At 38.5% G+C, this 18410-nt stretch overlaps 3 protein-coding genes across 3 annotated transcripts; all 3 read right to left on the bottom strand.

The window, feature by feature from the left end:
• Positions 1-911: 911 nt before the first annotated feature.
• Positions 912-10508, bottom strand: LOC124220002 (prohormone-2). The gene is made up of 9 exons (XM_046628364.2): positions 10351-10508; positions 6979-7096; positions 6793-6888; positions 6547-6688; positions 6213-6452; positions 3114-3209; positions 2919-3007; positions 2571-2815; positions 912-2482 (listed from the first exon to the last, which is right to left on the bottom strand). The coding sequence occupies exons 2-9, from the start codon at positions 7094-7096 to the stop codon at positions 2351-2353; spliced, it is 1158 nt and encodes a 385-aa protein (XP_046484320.1). The 5' UTR covers positions 10351-10508; the 3' UTR covers positions 912-2350.
• Positions 10509-12271: 1763 nt separating this feature from the next.
• On the bottom strand, positions 12272-15815 carry LOC124219271 (peptidyl-prolyl cis-trans isomerase sig-7). Its single transcript, XM_046626646.2, has 5 exons — positions 15487-15815; positions 14850-15340; positions 14540-14781; positions 13622-14300; positions 12272-13409 (listed from the first exon to the last, which is right to left on the bottom strand). Exons 1-5 carry the CDS (start codon positions 15554-15556, stop codon positions 12564-12566), a joined length of 2328 nt encoding a protein of 775 aa, XP_046482602.1. The 5' UTR covers positions 15557-15815; the 3' UTR covers positions 12272-12563.
• Positions 15816-16053: 238 nt separating this feature from the next.
• On the bottom strand, positions 16054-18409 carry LOC124219936 (neuropeptide Y receptor type 2). The gene is made up of 5 exons (XM_046628238.2): positions 17978-18409; positions 17345-17751; positions 16980-17205; positions 16645-16847; positions 16054-16532 (listed from the first exon to the last, which is right to left on the bottom strand). Exons 1-5 carry the CDS (start codon positions 18059-18061, stop codon positions 16244-16246), a joined length of 1209 nt encoding a protein of 402 aa, XP_046484194.1. The 5' UTR covers positions 18062-18409; the 3' UTR covers positions 16054-16243.
• Between the last annotated feature and the right edge of the window lies 1 nt (position 18410).

Below are 18410 nucleotides of genomic sequence, written 5' to 3'. Positions count from 1 at the left end.
AAAATACACATTTAAATGCCATGAGCTTGATGGCATTTGAATAGATTTTTTTCAAAGGAGCCTAATCCGATTTCAGAGCTTGTTCTATATACATACCTGCTTTGTGTCAAGCATTGAGATCATTGGAAAAAGGTCGAAATCGACTTAGGCTCTCTTTTCCATCCATGCCCTCAATCGAATTCGATTGGTGATTGATTTTACATCATCCAACGAAGAGGGACAGATTAGTTTGAACCTTTTATTTTACTTATTTTTTCTCCTCTCAATTTGACTGCAATATTTTACGTTACCCTTGCCCTCTGATCATATTCAAACTATCAAAGTTATCTCGATACTCTTCATGACATCACAATGCATATAGCACCTTGAATTACGGTCACCGCATTTCGTTTTTAGGACGCAATAAATCTGTCGTATCATTTGAAAATTTGTCATACCACTTATAGACACATACAATAGTATTGATAATATTATAGTTTATACAAATTACAATAGGATCCAAAGGGTACGCTTAAAATAAGCCCTTCGTATACGGTTAGTGTCTTGACATTTTCGATCGAATAAATGCTTGACTATGCAACGAAACATAACTCGGTCGCTGTCGCGCAGAACAAGTTGGAGTTAAATTTAACGAGCATTTCTATCTCATTATACATGTTTCAGGTTTGCACAGTGGTTACAAGAATTTTAATAAATTCAAAGACTAATTCATTTAGCAAAAATTATCGTTTGAATGATTTATATTATCAGTGAAGTAAGCTCATGATATTATCATCCATTAATTGAAATAATTAGTTTCGCAAGCTGAGACGAGATTTGGGGTTTGAATTTGGACCAAATCCTTCTGTGAATGTAGAAAATTCCGTATAATTGATAAGTTATGTATGTAATTGATGAATCGTTATGTCACATAGCTATAAGCACATTTATTAAAACGTAATTGATTGCAAAAATTGCGTAATCTTCCTGCAATGTGGTTCCAATTCCAGCATTAGAAAAAAATTTCATTTGACATAAATACTATAAGCGCAGTCAGGTGAAACATATTGAAATATACTTTAAGTACACTATACTAATACAATCTTAGTTAGCCTATGGTTAACTGGAGAATCTAGAGAGTAACGCTTTGCAAATTACCCTTCCTACCATTTATGTATGCGAATTAGCAATAGAGTCCGAAAAGGAGAATAAAATCCAACGGACCAAAATCTCAGCTGTGAGTTCGAGTCCATTTTGCAAAACCTACAGCCAAAGCATGTGAAATGAAAGTTACAAAATTTGTTTCACACATGCCGTGTGTTCATCTGATATCCTATCGCGTTTTTCAATGTTCAAAATCACATTTCATTAGCTCTGGCGTTATAGTTAAACTATTATTCAGAAAAAAATATTTTCTAATGCAAAACACAGAGCATCCAGTGAACAACGCAAAACTTCATGATGCTAGAATTATTCCAAACATCCCGGTATTCGATCAATCAATTGTCAGGAATTGTAATTGGTCATCGGAAGACTTTGCATGTCGAAGAATTCAGATGATCTTCGGTTAACCATAGATCACAACGACACAGTCAGGGATTAAATATACGTTAATCTCGTTATATTAATTAGTAGATATTATAGTCTTGCATGTGTAAACAGTTTCCACAAATTTGGTATTTATAATACAAACTTTCAGTTCCATGGTTTCGAAGGTGTGGTAGCACGGTGATTTGGTAATTAGATATGTTAGTTGCGTTACTTTGAATAGAAGCAAGGCGGTTTTGCATCTTTTTTTTCTTTACCACGATTTCAGTAAAGAACCGAACCGGTCATATTGATTTCGAAAAAAAGACATCTTCACTTTAGCTAAGATTAAAATAAAATAAATTTAAACGAACAGTTCAATAAATGTGATGTCAGGAATGAACTAAATAAAGATCATTACAAGCAGACTGGATTTGTGTACAATGCATAAGTAATAAATCATTGCATTGTAATGCGTTGATCCGTTTCTCAGTTCACTTTCAAAAGCTGAAAACATTATTGACAAGTCCCCTGTTACTCAAAAGCCGTAGAACGCGAATTTCTCACATGGATAAATGGGATCAATCAGCGTGTCAGCTTTATTGTGTTATAACAGTAAGTACCATGGATGAAAGAATCGATACGTACGTAACTATATCGCGTTGTATATATACAGGTAATATAGGTACCTACACAAGATTTAGATGCTTGAAACAGAAAACTTTATTCACAATGTGTTAATTGCAGACGTTTACCTGATACCAAGACAAATGATTTCTTTTCAGACAAACGAACCTGAAATCATCGGTTCGTTTCGATGGTTCATCGTATCGTTCGGATAAAATTACAAATTAATGCGGTGGTAGTAGCTTGATTCAGCTCTGTCATTTGGGTAGCTGCCATAATTTTGCGGAAGCGCTCTCAAGAGTTCGGCAAGGTTGACCATGGCTTTCCTTCCATCGTAAGGTCTGTAGGCCTGAACCCCAAAAAATGTCGTTACCCATCTTTCAGCACCATATCTTTCGATGGCTAAGAATCTTTCCCGTCTTTTATCTTCGACTTACCTGCGACCTCCTCTTGGAAACCATAAATCTCTTGTCCGGGTTGTAATCGTTCCGAGTGTAACCAGTTCCGTACTGAGGTGTACCGTACAGAGCACCGCCGTACTGTTGACCGAACTGATTGCCGTATCGGTCATAATAGTTTGCAGGCCGTGATCGGGGAATTCCAATATCAGAAGATGCGAGGGCATCGTTTCCTACGCTAAAGTGCCGCGGCGAATAGATAGGCCCCTCTAACCAAGCAGCGCCTGTTTTATTTCACGAAAAATATAGCATTACGATAGAATCGAAGTGAGGACTGAGTAGGTCCTTGACTGACCTTCAACGTCAGAATTATAAGGACGAACTTACCATTCCTAGGATCATCCTCGTCAACGTCTACGATGCTGTTTTCGTCGTCCCCATTTTCGTACTCGTCAGTATCATACGCGGGCCAGTTTCTGAACCCGGAAAAGTGTAGGTTTAATTTTCTTGAATTTTAATCTATGTTTTTTTTAGTGGTTAAAAATAGTAACGAAGCTTTATTGTAGTATCAAATAACATTACCCTTCGCGACGCTCAGCTTCCCAAAGTGACAGAAGTGCCAGAACATCCTGAGGGTCTAGTTCCCGCTTGTAGCGAGATTCCTGGTACAACGGAAGGCTGTGAAACAGATGAAAAAAAGCCCAAGGACTAACGCGTGTGTCGTTTATATAGTTAAAGGCTAAGAATAAATGTCCGACAATTGCCGTACACGACGTCAAACGATATCCCTATAGTACAATGTTATTTATCCAATTACAGTCGGTCCGCAGTGGGCAAAATTACTTCTTGGAAACATGTTCCAGTGTATGTAACATATATCGAGATGACCTTTCACCGTCGCGTGACCGGAACGCATGGAATTGTTCATCCATCAAGCAATACTTGGAGTAATAGATAAAGCTGCTGCTTGTCTGATCGGACGTTGTTAGATTTGGACGAGGCTGAAGCTAGCAGCCAAATGTTCTATTGTTCATTTGAATGGGATGTGAGAGTAAAGTTCAAGCATCAAAATTTTGTGAAATACCTTGAATCCCCCATACTTTTATAGAATTATGAGGATAAAACTGAACAGCGTTTTTCTAGTTTAACACATGGGGCTGCAAACTTTAGCTGCTAGCTTCAGCTTCATTACATTTGATAAATGATAATAAGTAACCCGATGATCCGCGAGATGCGCTTAAATTCGGAAAGCCGACGTTAACGGGTAATCGCATAATTTAGACCCTCTAAATTGCTCCGGACCTGACTAGTGATTCGGAGAACTTTAGGACACTGCTGTTTCAGGACTCCGAATGGGCGCATTAATCGTGGTCGGTCGATACCCAACTCTGCCTGATCGGGTGGTCCAGATGACGCGTGCTACCCTCCATCCCCTTCAACATTTGGAAAACAACGAGCGGCAAACTGCATGACCCAGTTTACAGCTGGGGCTTCCATTCACCTTTTCCGATCCATGAGCCCCTCCCAAACCCCCGTCAGTGAACCCTCGAAAATACAGACTTCTGCAGAGCTATCGACCGCCCCATTCCCATATCCGCATCTATCTTCACCCACCTAGAACGGGAATGACGGGCGCCTCACGTCCAATCCTAGTCCTCTGGGACTACGTAGTTTAGAAAACATTAATTTCAAGCTGTACTTAAACGTAACGACCAGTTAAAATGACTCCGAGTTGCGGTACGCGACTACGATTTGCTCAACGAAAGCACCTACGTATGTATGACTAAATGAGCCGGACGCTTATCAACGCTTACTGTAAAATCCCCACGACCTATGGATGATTGTCATCGCTTTGAGCGATTTCTAAGGATGAAGGACTGCGCGTGTTGTTGGTATAATAAGTTGTTCAACAGCTTTCTTGATACGGATTGTGGATAGAAATTTAGGTCAGTTCAAGCGGCAGATTATTCAGCCTTAGAACCATGCTCTTTATTATCCTGTGCTCGATACAAGGGCTGTAATGCTCTTTCCCTGCGTAACAATACTGCGCATTAACTTTTCACCTTTATCGAGTGCAACAGTCTCTGTCGACGCAACAGACGACGAAGCGAATCATCGTTACGTCTCCATAGTTTTACAGTCCTCTTCTCTTTCATGGTTTTCTCTCTCGATCGACACGTTGCTTGGCAACCGTCGTGCGAACCATTTCGCAAGCGCAACCGACGACCCTATCCAGATAACAAAACAGATCGATCCATACTGCCTTCTGCGCCCACGCTACAGGTGGCCTGGTAACCTGCGACAAAACCTTTGTGGTGTCCCAGCATTGCACCGAACATGCGGAATATTCTATTAAATGCAGGAGTCGAGGGCACTCGATTAATTCCGCGATAGTGAATTATGCACGGAGGTATTAGTCGATGACCATCCTCCGCAAGATGTACCATACTGGTACAATTATTTTCAGTCGGTTTTATTCGTGTACGTTGAAAGGACCCATTAACGCGCAATTTGTCTTTCGCATAAACAACATAATACGTTATTTGGAAAGCTCAGAGTGAGCAGCTTTCCGACTTATCATTTTCTAACGGGAAAAAGTGTTCTCTTCGTGCTCTTACTCACAGATTAGCTCCTATGAAATTCAAAATACATTCACTGTATAAGTCTGTACAGAATTAAACAGTTTTTTCAAAACACTTTTCAATAACTCATTTAAACTCGATTTGTGGATGAAGAACGCATGGGTTCGCGCATATAGCGGTTATATAAATATGTATATCACGGTCTAGCTTACGTGGGTTGTAAACTCAATGTCGACGGTTTCGTAACTTCGTATATATGCAAATTATTCGCTTGTCGTTGGTAGGTACACTTGCAGTGCTTGTCACGTTCGCCATTCGTTACTAGAAAAGCTTTTTTTCGCAACTGCGCTTTGCCCATTTGGGATTTGCCTAATGAAGTTCACCGGTCGGGTATTCAGTTTCAAATGATCTTTTTCCTTTGATGAAACTTAAAAGCCCATTCGATACAAGCATTCCTTATAGGTAGATAGATTTATTACTAAGCTTATAGAGCTTCGGCTCCAATACTTTTCTCTATCGCGTTCATGCAAACCGATTATACGTTGTACGGATAAATTCATGCCCGATTTGCTCCCGTGGCTGACAACTAAAGTGTTTATCGATAATAATTCGAGCTAGGTCCGTTGGAATGGTTAACCCAGCGCGATTGCACTGAGACCAAAGTATTCACGTACAGTTTTTCTCAAAAAAAAAAAAAAAATTCATGAATTATCTTGAATCCTTCTAAAATGTGAATCCACGATGATTTGAGTGCGAAAATTATCATATTTTATACTATACATTGGTATCTAATCGAAAACGCTACGTAGAATAAAGTTCCAAAGTGAAATTTGGCTTGGGATAAAATTGTCACAGTGCGGCCGAGCAAGGTTAATCATTGACGAAAGAGTAGATTGTCAAAGGGAAAAACTCTCCCAGAGGGTGGCGAAGTGCCACGCCGTTAGTTCGCAACGGGAGAAATTGCGTTATACTAACCGTTTCGAAGGAATGCTCGAAGGAGCCAATGGGTAGCAAAAAACTAAGTACCGGGTAATACGAGGTATCGAATTTGAGTAAGAGCGTGTTTTTTTTTTTTTTTTCAGTAAAATTAAAAACTTACCTTCGTTTCGTCTGAGCGACGGGCTGCTGGGGCATTTCGGTTGCTGGGGGGGACGAAGTCGACTGCATCGGAGCGTGTGTCGATGCAGGTGTGGATGAGAAGCTGCCGTCGGATCTTTTGCGACGGTCATCGCCGGCGCTGTAATATCGAGGATACGCAGAAACGTCCCAGGTGCGTGTGTTATCTTCCAACCAGTTACGCGGGTTATCTTCCAGCTGGTTGTCAAGTATCTTTCCGTACCTGGGCGATAATTAAAGTGAAACGAGGTTGCGGTGACGGAAAAGTTGAAAATTCTTTAGGGCTAAAAATTTCGGATTCAAAAAAAAACACTTACTGATAACCCTTGTAGTAGGTGGGTAAATGTTTCTCCTGGTATGCCTCGTGCATCGCACTCGCTAACGGTTTTGTACGGCTAAACTTCTCCGTCGCAGGGAAAGCGCTCTTTATTTCTTCCAGCCCCGAAGATCCGATTGTTCCTGAGTAATTATTATTTATTTTATGATCAATCGCCGTGTCGAGTGCAAGTTTGACAAAGTATCGCATAAAATTTGAGCGAATGTAACGTTGAAATGTTATTTACGTTTTTCAGCTGTCGGTGAGAACAAGTTACCCGGTGCATTTTCAGCTTGACGATTCTGCTGGTTTCCGAACATAAGCAGTTCTTGAGCGCGTTTCACTGTAAATTACAATGAAATTATAGAATCGTCTGGTCTTGCAATTTTACTACATATATCTATGAACGACTCTGCGGACACGTTTAACGTACCCTTAGGTCGTAGGGCTTGATCAGCTCGTTGGACATCTTCCATCAATGTCGTGGACAGCGCATCGGTCATCAATGCCAATAGACCAATGGCCAGAATTCCAAGCCACGCTGAAACCATCTACACAAAATACCATAGTTTCAATGTCAACGCCAAACGAAAACTGGACATGAATATCTGCTGGTTTGATGAATTATCGCATACTTTCAGCAGTGTAATAACAAGTTTCTTTCGAAAAATATCGGAGTTGTAAAATAGAAAATAGAAAATCAAAACATAATGCAAGTATGCCGTCGCGATCTCAAAGTTTTGATGAAAATATGATAATTTTCTGTTCAACGAAAGCAGTACTGACTTAATCCTCATCTTTGAACGTAATCGCTTCATTCCATGTTCATACTATTGAAATTTATTTTTACTATAACTATTTCGCTCTTCAGCCGTAGAAATCGCAACTTTATTGAAGATAACCCGTTTTTGTTGTACGCCTATTGGAAAATGAGTAGAACCATAATTTTTAATCCGAAAAAATAATCAGATTACTGCATGAAATACCGAAGCGGCAACTTATCATCATCAATGATGCTTCAACGTAGCAAAGCCAAAATGAGGTATGGTTTAATTGCGTATTGGAAAATCCTTGTCTACGAAGAGATGTAAGAAATTAAACACTGACCGTTTTCGACAGTTTTGGCTTTACGACGAGACCTGTTGCCGCAGTTAGAATGTGTCAAGAAAATTGAGAGCACGGGGAAATAAACACGATTAAACATTTTAGCAGTGAAGTACCTTGAGTCAACAAAGTTTGAGATAAATGCTGGGCGATGGGGTAGAAAATTAATTGGATGCTTGCTAGGGTTCTTGATGCTCGGAAGAAGCGAATGAGGTAAGTACGCGCTAGTTGGTAGCTGACAACAGCAACCTGGTGGGACAGGGTGCGGCTTGTTTAAATATTAATTAGTCAAGGGAACTTGTTGCCAAGTCGACGGCGCAAACATCACCCGTACTTATACACGCCTCCCTAAGGTCTCCGGTAGACCTGCACAAAAGCACCCAAACTGTTTCTCAATTAAGGGGTATTACCATCCAGAAACTTCAAAATTCGATTATTTTTTTTTTGCATTCTCTTATAGTTTGAGGTTCGGAACGTGTATCTCGAAACTATTAATTTGAAATGCGTAGAACTGCCATTGTTACAGAGACTCAAGTCCGTATTATTGCGCCTCTTTCCTCAGTATTCGTGATTCCAAATAATAATGATAAACTAGTTTATCGATAGCGTTATTGCAAACAACAAATCGTCGCGTATGTCACGCTCCGTGGTTTTAACTCACTAAACATAATTCCTATGTCAATATAATTATTGCTCTGAAGCGCAAATAATCATAATCTCTTTCTCTCTCTCTCTCTCTCTCTCGTTCTCTTTCTGCCTCTCTCTATTAAAAATATCTATACCATTGTCAAATATTCGGGGCGGAAAAATCAATATAAATAAATTACAGTGTACAGTCAGAAACGCGAAAAATAAATGGAGATACGATTTATATACATAAACATGTATGGATTATCGTACTTGAATATAATATGGCTTGAAATTAGCCATTGTTCGCTTGAGGAAAACGAGCCCATGACCAGCGTACTGCTGTCAGTTCTACTTATATTTCAAATAATCCAACTCATTCGCCTTTAACCATGCTTCTACATGTTTCATTGCAACGATAAACTGTGCGTATATTTATGCGAAGTTTGAAAGAAATGAATAAACAGAAACTGAACCTTTAGTTCCGACGGTTCCAACAGAGTTATCGTGCACTGAAAAGGTAGACTGAACATTCAACGCAAGTAGTATGAGCAGTATTCGGTCAGCCGCAGCCAGCTAGCGAGTCAGTAACGGCATCAAAAGCTCTGACAAGTAATTTTTAGATTTTTTGCCGTTATTTTGATCTACAAAATATTCCTAATATAAATTTTCCAAACTGGCTGTCGTGTGACAAAGGAATTTGTAAATAATTGATATCTGATTTCATGAAGCTGATAATACGCAAAGATAAAAGTTTGACGGTTTCCTGCTATGTTTTAAAAACTAGGGTCAGGGCTCTAATAGCGATTATTTTGCAAAATATTTTGAAAAATGTCTATAGAACAGCGTGGGTGTAAAAAACGCTCTTAATATTCTGAGAGATTATACTAATATACTACGAGTAATTTGAAATATGTATGGATAGCGGATTAATATACATACAAAGGATAGGTATAACGGGCCCTATAAAAAGACGTTTAATCTCTATTCTGTAGATAGAAGCGCACTGCGCTGGATCCATAAAACATTCTACCCTGGTTCAATATTAAAAATAAAAGGTTCGATAGATCGTGACGAATGTAGTATCCATATGCCAAAGTTTTGGGACATGAAAATAAGTAAGTAACAAACAACGTTTGTCCCCGTTTTTTCAAACAACGTATACTGATAATGAAAATTTTCGAAAAATTTACAGTAAATGTTACTTTTACAAGTTTTTCGTTCTATCTCGTCGCGGTTGGTTATTACTGGATAGCTAATTTGGAAGATTACTCTCGTTATTGAAACCATGTGAATTTCTGTGTAATAATTAATGTAAGTATCACGTGCGATATAAATATTATGCGAACTCGAAAAAGTCATATTGAACTCGAGGTTCTTGAGCATACCTACTTTTCAGTTACAAGACACGTTAAAGTTACTACGTAAAATATATCAATTTCAGAAGTTTCTCTATCGCCTCGATGAATATTTAAATCATCTCTAAAGCCTTGCATATTCAATGGGATACCAAAATTGATAATTATAACGAGGAATGAAGCAGTTACGTGGAAATGACGTATTATTTATCAAGGTGTACGAAAAGCTGGTCGACAAACATGATATTCCAAGTAAATTGTAATTCTATTAGCTTTGTTTTTGAAGCGATGATAAAGGCTCCAACATCAATCTTACCTTAGGGTACCTGTATCCACATTTACATAAGGAGCATTCATCCTACCCAAAAAATTACCCAACGCCTGAATGAACAAACACAAAAATCACATCGCTGTCGGTGAGTTGAAAATTTGACTGGTAAAAAGAAATTACCATATGACAAACAAAAATCGAATATTTGCTATTATTCCAACATCTCTAGAAATTTTTTACGCAATTGCGTCGTTTTTCTTCAAGAAGTTCGGTGTTAGCTTAATGCTAGAAATACTAATGCTGTAACATAGTTAATTTTTCTCATCCGTGCCGAAAGCATGAGAAAATTCTCCGACAGCGCAAATTTACTTGTTTAATATTACGATATTTATAAACGACGAATTTGACCTTCGTACTCCCGAATGTTTAAAAATTAAAACTTCACCTTAGCGTGTCCCTGTTGTCTCCAAGCAGTAGCCTCTCGCTAGTCTTCTTCCTTCTATCGTCCGTCTGGTTCTGAGGGTTGCGCCGATCAGTGGAGACTCGAAAGTGAAACCACCTGAAGCTCTGACGGTCCGGGAAGCAGTGCTGGGTGGCAGGGCTCGGCGCGGGAGCCACGGTGGCGAGGCAGGCGGTCGATCAGCCACCCCCGCAGATTCCTCCCCACCTGCAACGCCTACGCCTACGACGCCCACGCGTCAGAGCAAGGGATGAACGAAACGAAAGGGGAGTATCTCGAGGGGCCGGGAAATACCCCTCCTTCCTTTTGTACGAGTAATTTATTTCATCGCTGAGGGAAAATCAAAGCCCGGAAAAAGAAGGACGCGGGGCCGTTATGGGTAGTAATGAAAACCGTGTCACCGCGTCCTTTGACGGGAGATATAAATCGAGTGCTTGGATGTTCTTGTCTTTGAACCGATGAAGTATGAGCCGAAGATAAAACGTTCTTTTCTTACACTTTTATTGGTTTCATTTGCCGAACGATACGAGCCAAGGAAATCCTATCGCTCCGTAAGATGGTTGGTTGAAAAGAATTCTGATTTTTTGAGAATTCGATGAATGGACGAAGATGCGACATGGTCCCAACATTTATCATCCCAATTGAAGTTTGCTGTGAAATTTTTATCATCGTATTCATGCGCCTAAAAAAATTTCGTCAGCTTAGAATTGACCATTTTTCTCCGCTGAATCCATTGGATTATTTGCGCTGATGTCACAGTGTCGCGAGTTCTCCGATTTGCGACTGTATTTGGGTTCGGGGTGAGCGTGGGGGATGCAGCACACCGCGGCGTTGACGTCATCGGTGGATTCTTGAAAGAGACGCACAAGCGATGCTCGGTGGTGCCTCGTTTAGCCCGTAGCCTTAGGGTGGGGATTCCCGGTAGTTCGGATCGATCGAAGAGACTTCGTAGTAAGAGACGCCTGTTGATGCTAAGGGATGGTTTCATTCATGAAACCCGTCCAACTCCAGTGTAGACTGAATGGTTTCTCCGCCATCCTATGATACGTGAATTCAACCTGCTACTCTCCTTTCCCAAAAATCGGAAAAGAATAGAAACGGATTGAGAATTTCAATACGATCTATTCCGATTTCTTTATCCAAACGGATGTTTCGTATTCTTTGAAAAGAATTAATTCGGATTGATAATTGCCATCCCTTATTCTAAATAAATAATTGAAACGAACAAGCTGTTAGAGGTGGCATTGTCGCGAATATGACGGGATAGGAAAGAACAGATAAAATCGAATAGAAACGAATAAACAGATTAAAACGAACAGTGTCTCATTGGAATAACTCATGCTTAATTTGGAAACTTAAAGAAATGGGATTCATAATTCTGCTAATTTTTCCGTTTCTATTCTTTTCCGATTGTTGGATTGGCTCCAAAATATCTAGTGCTGTTGGCTGTATTGATGCCACTACAAATTTATACTGTACGAGGCAATACAATCTAAACTCGTCATGTTATCAACTAGGCACAGACAATAAAGCGAATTTTTTTTCAGTTTAACCAGAGAACCTTAAAACGGATAAGAATTCTACGAGTACTGCCGAATAATCAATTCCTACGCACTTCTTAATTCGTGTAAAACATTTTCGGTGTTACAAGTTCAACCTTTTCGCCTGCTTAAGATTATATTGATCTATTTTGAATGTGAAAAAATTTGCACACCCTGTACCTTCAAGCTCGAAGACCAGCTTTACTGATCAGATATTACTGCAGATAGACGTATCGTTGTCTGCCCTTGCGAGACTGCAAACATCAACTTAAAATGATGTACTAAAGTATTTTTCGAACGAAGGTGTGGGCGTGTTCTTTGTTCATGGCAAAAGAAGAATAAGACTATAATTGAAAGCTATGATGTTAAATTAAGAATAAAAAATGTTCTTTTTTATTTATCATCAATACCATGATATGTCGCACAAAAATATGACATCTTCATATACGTATGTTGCTATTTTGGATTTATATGGGGTTTCAATGATATTTATTTTAAGTAAATCACTAGCCTATACCATGTAGCAGGATTGGGAATAGAACAACGTTCATCATAATTCGATATTTTTCATTCTTGCACCATGATTAAGTGTACTCAATTATGTTTCACTCTGTAATAACAAATGATTTACAGCCCAACAACCATTCATTATTTCTGTCAGTCAGAACTCGAACTCGATTCAGTTTGTTTTCTTGATTTTTTTGATTTTTTTATCTTTTTCACTTTTGTGGATGACTTTGTTTTCTTTTTTCGAGAATCAGATTGTGAGCTATCTGAACTGGACCCTGAAGATTCACTCTCGGAGGACGAACTTACTTTCGTTCTTCTCGATTTCTTATTTTTTAGTTTCTTCTTACCTTCACCAGCCTTTTTTCCCTTTGATTTCAGCTTCTTCGCATTTTCATAATCAAGCTGTTTTTTCTTCAGTTTCTGTTTTCGTTTGATTTGTGCATCAGATTTTTTTTTAGAGACTTTCTTGTTGTCACTATCATCTGAGTCAGAGGTGTCCTTACGCCGCTTTTTCTTCTTAATTTTATTTTTTGGCTCATCCGAATCTGAAGAATCACTTGATGTCGTGGTATGTTTTCTTTTTCTCAATTTTTTCTTTGAACTTTTAGTTTTTTTATCAGACTCAGAGCTTGATTTAGATTCTGATTCACTTGATGAGTCCTCAGACGATGAGCTACTGCTCATTTTCTGTGATTTTGAATTACGATTTTCTGGTACACTTTCTGTTTCCTTGCTCCTGGCTGTTTTTTCAACCTCCTTATGTGCAGATTCTATTCGTCTATCTTTTGAACTATAATGAACTTCTCTTCCCCTAACATCAATGTTACCTTTTCGCCCATTTTTGTTCGACCCCTTGTCATTTCGGTATCTAATTTGTCCATCACCATCGCTTCTGTGTCTCTGTTCATTTTGCCCTTTTTTTCGTTGATCTTCTTCCCATTTATTGTTTACTCGGTCTTTCCTTTCCTCGTGCCTCGTCATTACGTTAGATACCTGTAGTATCCAAAACACCGGACAGATAATTTAATTGACAAATCAGGAGAACGAATATGTCGAGAAAATAAATAACGAGGAATATTCATTTCATATACTGTGTTTACATCTTGTACATGTGTGTAACTGTGTTCCATTGTAGATGACATTGAAGCTAAATTATACACGGATGATCATTATTTAATAAAATGTAATAAGAAAGGTTGACGTACCCTTCTGTCGCGTTCAAAGTCTTCCCTATGTCTTCTATCTCTGCCAGTACCTCTCTCATCATTATTGTTACTCCTGTTATCATCTCTACGATCTCTGCTTCTATAGTTGTCGTCTCGTTTTTTGTTCTTTTCTGATCTGTATCTGCCTGATTCGTCTTTCCTTCTTCCACCCGTATCTGTTTTGCTCTGATTATAGGTATTTTTAGGTCTTTCCCACGAATAATTTCTCGGATAATAGTTCCGAGTGGTCTCTCTGTCATGAGATCGTCTATCATTATTTTTGTTATTCTTCCTATGTGTCTCATCTAGCGGTGTATGCTTTCTGTTTTCCTGGTGATACCGTTTTCTTTCACTCTCCTCCCTGAGAGAACACTTTCTTTCTTTGTCTTTATCATAGTCTTGAATCTTTTGTTCTCTACCATTTTTGTTATTAGTTTCATGTGAGTTCCCATGATTTTGGTTCACTTTCTCTTTGTCGTCATAATACTGAATCCCCTTTCCTTTACCACGCCAACGCATTTTTGATACCGATTGGGAGAAATCAACGTGTATTCGTCGATCGTCAATCAGTACATTGTCCATCTTAAAATATGCATCTTCACAACTCTTTCGATCCGCAAATTCGACAAATGCATACTGCAACGAATCTCCAGTTTGACGATCTCTTATAACTTCACAGCTGGAAGAATAAAATTGTTGTAATAAATTGTATGAATTACTAAAAATTGAATAGTTGAATTGTGGAAGAGGGAAAATATCTTACAAATTCTTAAATAAAACCTACTGGAAGTCTGTACTTTTATTCAAAGCTTGGTTGTTTTAAATTCGAAAATTCTCAATAAACTATCGCAAACACAGATCATTTTCCCTGAATTGAAAGGTTTACGCGCCCTCTGGTAATAGATATTTACAACTAACCCAACAACTTTTCCAAATCTGCTGAATATGATTTCTAAATCATCATCACCAGTCACTGGGTTTAGTTTACAGACAAACAAAACGTTTTCAGGTGGTGCCATATCAGCATCAGGCAGATCTCCGACAATTTCAAGGATGGTAGCTCGTGCCTTTGCCTCTCTTTCTTTTCTCATCTCCACTATCTCCTCGGCAGTCATGCCTGCTGTATCGTCAATGACTTCATCAGCTCCGATTCTGTCACTCTGAAAATGATTTTCAATTAGTTCTCTAAGCATGGATTGATAAAAATTAAAGAGAAAAATAATAGTACCATCAAAGCTTCCTTGGTACGCTCTGGACTTTTGTCTGGAATGACTAATCCCAGTGGATCGTCGTACGGGTCTTCTAGAATAACAGTGTGCGAAATTCTAATATCTTGGTAAGGTCTGAAATCTCCGTCGCATATTGCTTCATTAAATTTAAGGACAACCTCTAATCCTTCTGTGATTTCACCAAAAACGCAATGTTCTCCATCTAGAGACTGAAGTTCAGATCCAAGAGTGATGAAAAATTGTGATCCCAACATATTGTTGCCACAATTGACCATCGATATCAAACCCATCCTGTCATGTTTTATTTTTGGCATCTGTTCTGCTTCATAGTACCTAGCTTTCTCTCCTAGAACAATACCGTACACGCTTTCTCCACCTTTTCCAGTTCCCGTAGGATCGCCAGTTTGTGCAATGAAACTGCTTTGCACCGAATGGAATAAGCTCCAGTTGTAGTATTTGATCTTGCAAAGTTTCAGGAAATTCCGGCATGCTGCAAGACGTATTGAATTGTTACACTTCGTCAATAAGTAATACGATGACCATCAGTCACGTATCTTAGGTTAGGTTAAGTTAGGTTAACTTTGGGAACAGTTCAAAAATTTTTGTACGTAAAAAAATTTGTATCATCTCACTTACTCTGTGGGCGTTCTGCGGTGAATAAATCAACAGTAAAATCACCAACTGTTGTTTCAATTACAACAGCCATCGCGTTGATATCAGGAATGGTCAAATTTATTCGAACATAACCTACGCTTTGAAAATGTGAAATGTTTCTCCGTGATAGTTTACTCTTTAGCTCATTTCAACTAATGGTGGGAGAAGATTATGTATGCCAAATGTATAACGTACAAGTGCGTTATTTCTTTTTTTAGAAAAGCAGAAACTTTTCGCTCTCGTTTTGAATACACGTACGTACGCACATGCCAGAAAGAAACCTCCATAGAGATTATATCTCTATGGAAACCTCACATGCCTGATATTGTGCATGCGATACCGATTTTACCGACCTACTTTTGGCAAGTGGAATCTATACCAGAAATTCGCAATCACACCGCTTGGTACAGCACTGAGAAAATGTTTTGGAATTTAAATCGTAGCGGCAAGGGACGCGGCGCGCACAGAGATTTGATACAATTTTAGCAATGCTTCACGCGTGGTATCGAACCTGTATAAATAAACATGGGAACGTAAATGGTTGTTGGATATATATAATTTGGAATTGCAATGAAAGTGTAACTTAAAGTTTGCCAAATGTATTGATACAACAAATCTTGATCTACCTGTACATGTATTTCACTCATTGTCAGTGATAAAATGACCAGGTCTGATAATTATTACCTCAATACTACTATCAATATCATAAAATAACGATCGATTGCAATGTTTATAGTGTTTAAAATACGGTGGTGTAAGCGATTGGCGAAATTATTGAAGAAATGTTAGGAAGGGCTCCGTGCTGATTATCCGGATGGAAGCTGGGTGAGTGTGGTTTTAGAATGTCCCGCTGATTAGGTACACTCCGTATAATGCTAGATTTCCTCGCGAAATTTACTTTTCCGTTTCGTAAGATCCAAGATATGCCGGCGCACGATGCTAAAGCTTGTCTCAGAGACCTGTTGCTGCAGCCATACAGAATGGGATTTAGAGCTGCATTGAGTAGTACCAAATAACGACTTGTGTACCTAAAGATATAAAAAATGATAAAAGTATCTTTTAACGAAATAGCAATTATCAATTCGTCTGGCCTAAATTGAGAATAAAGTAACGGGGCAAGTATAAAAGAGGCTCGCTCACCATAATATATAAATTGAATCTGCTTGTTGCTGCTGCGCTGGGTGCTGTAAAAGCTGATTTCGCTGCAGGATTAGCATTGTGAATGGTACTCGACATATTATAAATACTAATACAAGTAAGGCTAGTATCCTGGCTACTTTTCTTTTGTACTTGACTTGAATGGGATGCTTACTTTTTCGAACAAGTCTTTCATATCTATCCAGCTGTAACAAAGTCAAAATTTCGATGAATAATAGAGGCTCCTCTATGAATCTCATTACAAAAACTCTTACATCATCGACTATAATTTCACTTCACGGACTATCTCAATAGTAAAAAATAATTTCAACACCCACTTTTATTAGAATGGCTGTATGGCATACGGCCATAATGGTCAAAGGAGCCCAAACACTGACACAAACAAAGATACCCCAGTAAGATGCAAGATACAACGAGTTTTCAGTGCAATAAGACTCCAAGTAATCAATCCACTGACGCGTCCGATACTGGCGAAAAAAAGCCAATGGTGCTGCAACGACTAGTCCTGCCACCCAAGTAGTACACAACAATATATAAGTTGTCCTGTGAAAAATAAGATAACATTTTCAGTTTAGTGGCAATAGGTAAACATAAAGCTGGTATAAAAATCTATCAGTTTATTCTAGATAGCTTGTGACAAACTATCCAATAAAAGGTAGTATTATCTGAAATCAATAGGTACCTTTTCGATAGCTTCCTCGAAGTGCTCAGCACGATAAGAGACACCCGGTCATAGCTCACAGCACTCAAACTGAATACAGCGACCAGTGTTAAAGCATGCGAGAGTAATCCATCTAGGTGACAACCAATCGACCCGAAAATATAATTTTGAAATAGGTCGAAACAAAGAAACATCCACGGGCAGAACAGTGTTGTCCCAAAATCAGCCAATGCCATATTTGCAATAAGAATATTCGTTGTTGTACGCAAAGTGGGTGTGCGTATTATCACGTACATAAGGCTAATGTTACCGACTAATCCCAAAACAATCACAGGAATCATAGTTGCTACTTTGAGAGTCACTTCCCATGCTGGCCGCACTTCCCAAATTTCATTCGGAAAATAATACTGTGTTGTGTCGAAGTAATCCTAAGACATACAAATTATCCATTCAGATTAATCAAGACTATGATCACTGATGAATAATGAATTTCGCAGTGATTTAACACATTAAACTTAGAAATTAGACGTGCGAAATTAAATATCTTATTTGCTAATCATAAATTTTTAACAAGCGCATAAATTCTAAATACGTTTATACTAAATATGATCAAGAATTCTGTTATAAGTTGTGATAATATTGAATAGATCGTACATCTAAAATACCATGTATATACTTAGTTCCTTGATCCTTGGAAATCGAATCACCATACGAAAAAGACCAAGTATTATTTAACATGTCACAACAATTTGTCTTAGTTTCATCAACTATTTCAAACACAAATGAATAGTTAAGTTGTCACTCCACTTGCGAGTTTACAACTCGAAGAGCAGACAGCTTATTAAATTGTGAGTCCTAGAGAATCTATCAGATTACAGCAGGTGGCACATTAGCCATCGATAGAGTGATTGTTTGCACTGCTCTCTGGCTAGATATGAGCGAAGGATGCATAATACGTGCTTCATCATGATTCATGATTTATTTACCACTGAATTTTGAACTGATATGAAGTATTTTGCTATGCAAGGTAAATAGGGCACAAATATTATTTTATGAAATACAATCTATCAAAAATATGTACCAGATT

The sequence above is a fragment of the Neodiprion pinetum genome, chromosome 1 (assembly GCF_021155775.2).
Source record: "Neodiprion pinetum isolate iyNeoPine1 chromosome 1, iyNeoPine1.2, whole genome shotgun sequence".
Taxonomy (NCBI): domain Eukaryota; kingdom Metazoa; phylum Arthropoda; class Insecta; order Hymenoptera; family Diprionidae; genus Neodiprion; species Neodiprion pinetum.
This window is presented reverse-complemented; position numbering and strand designations above follow the sequence as displayed.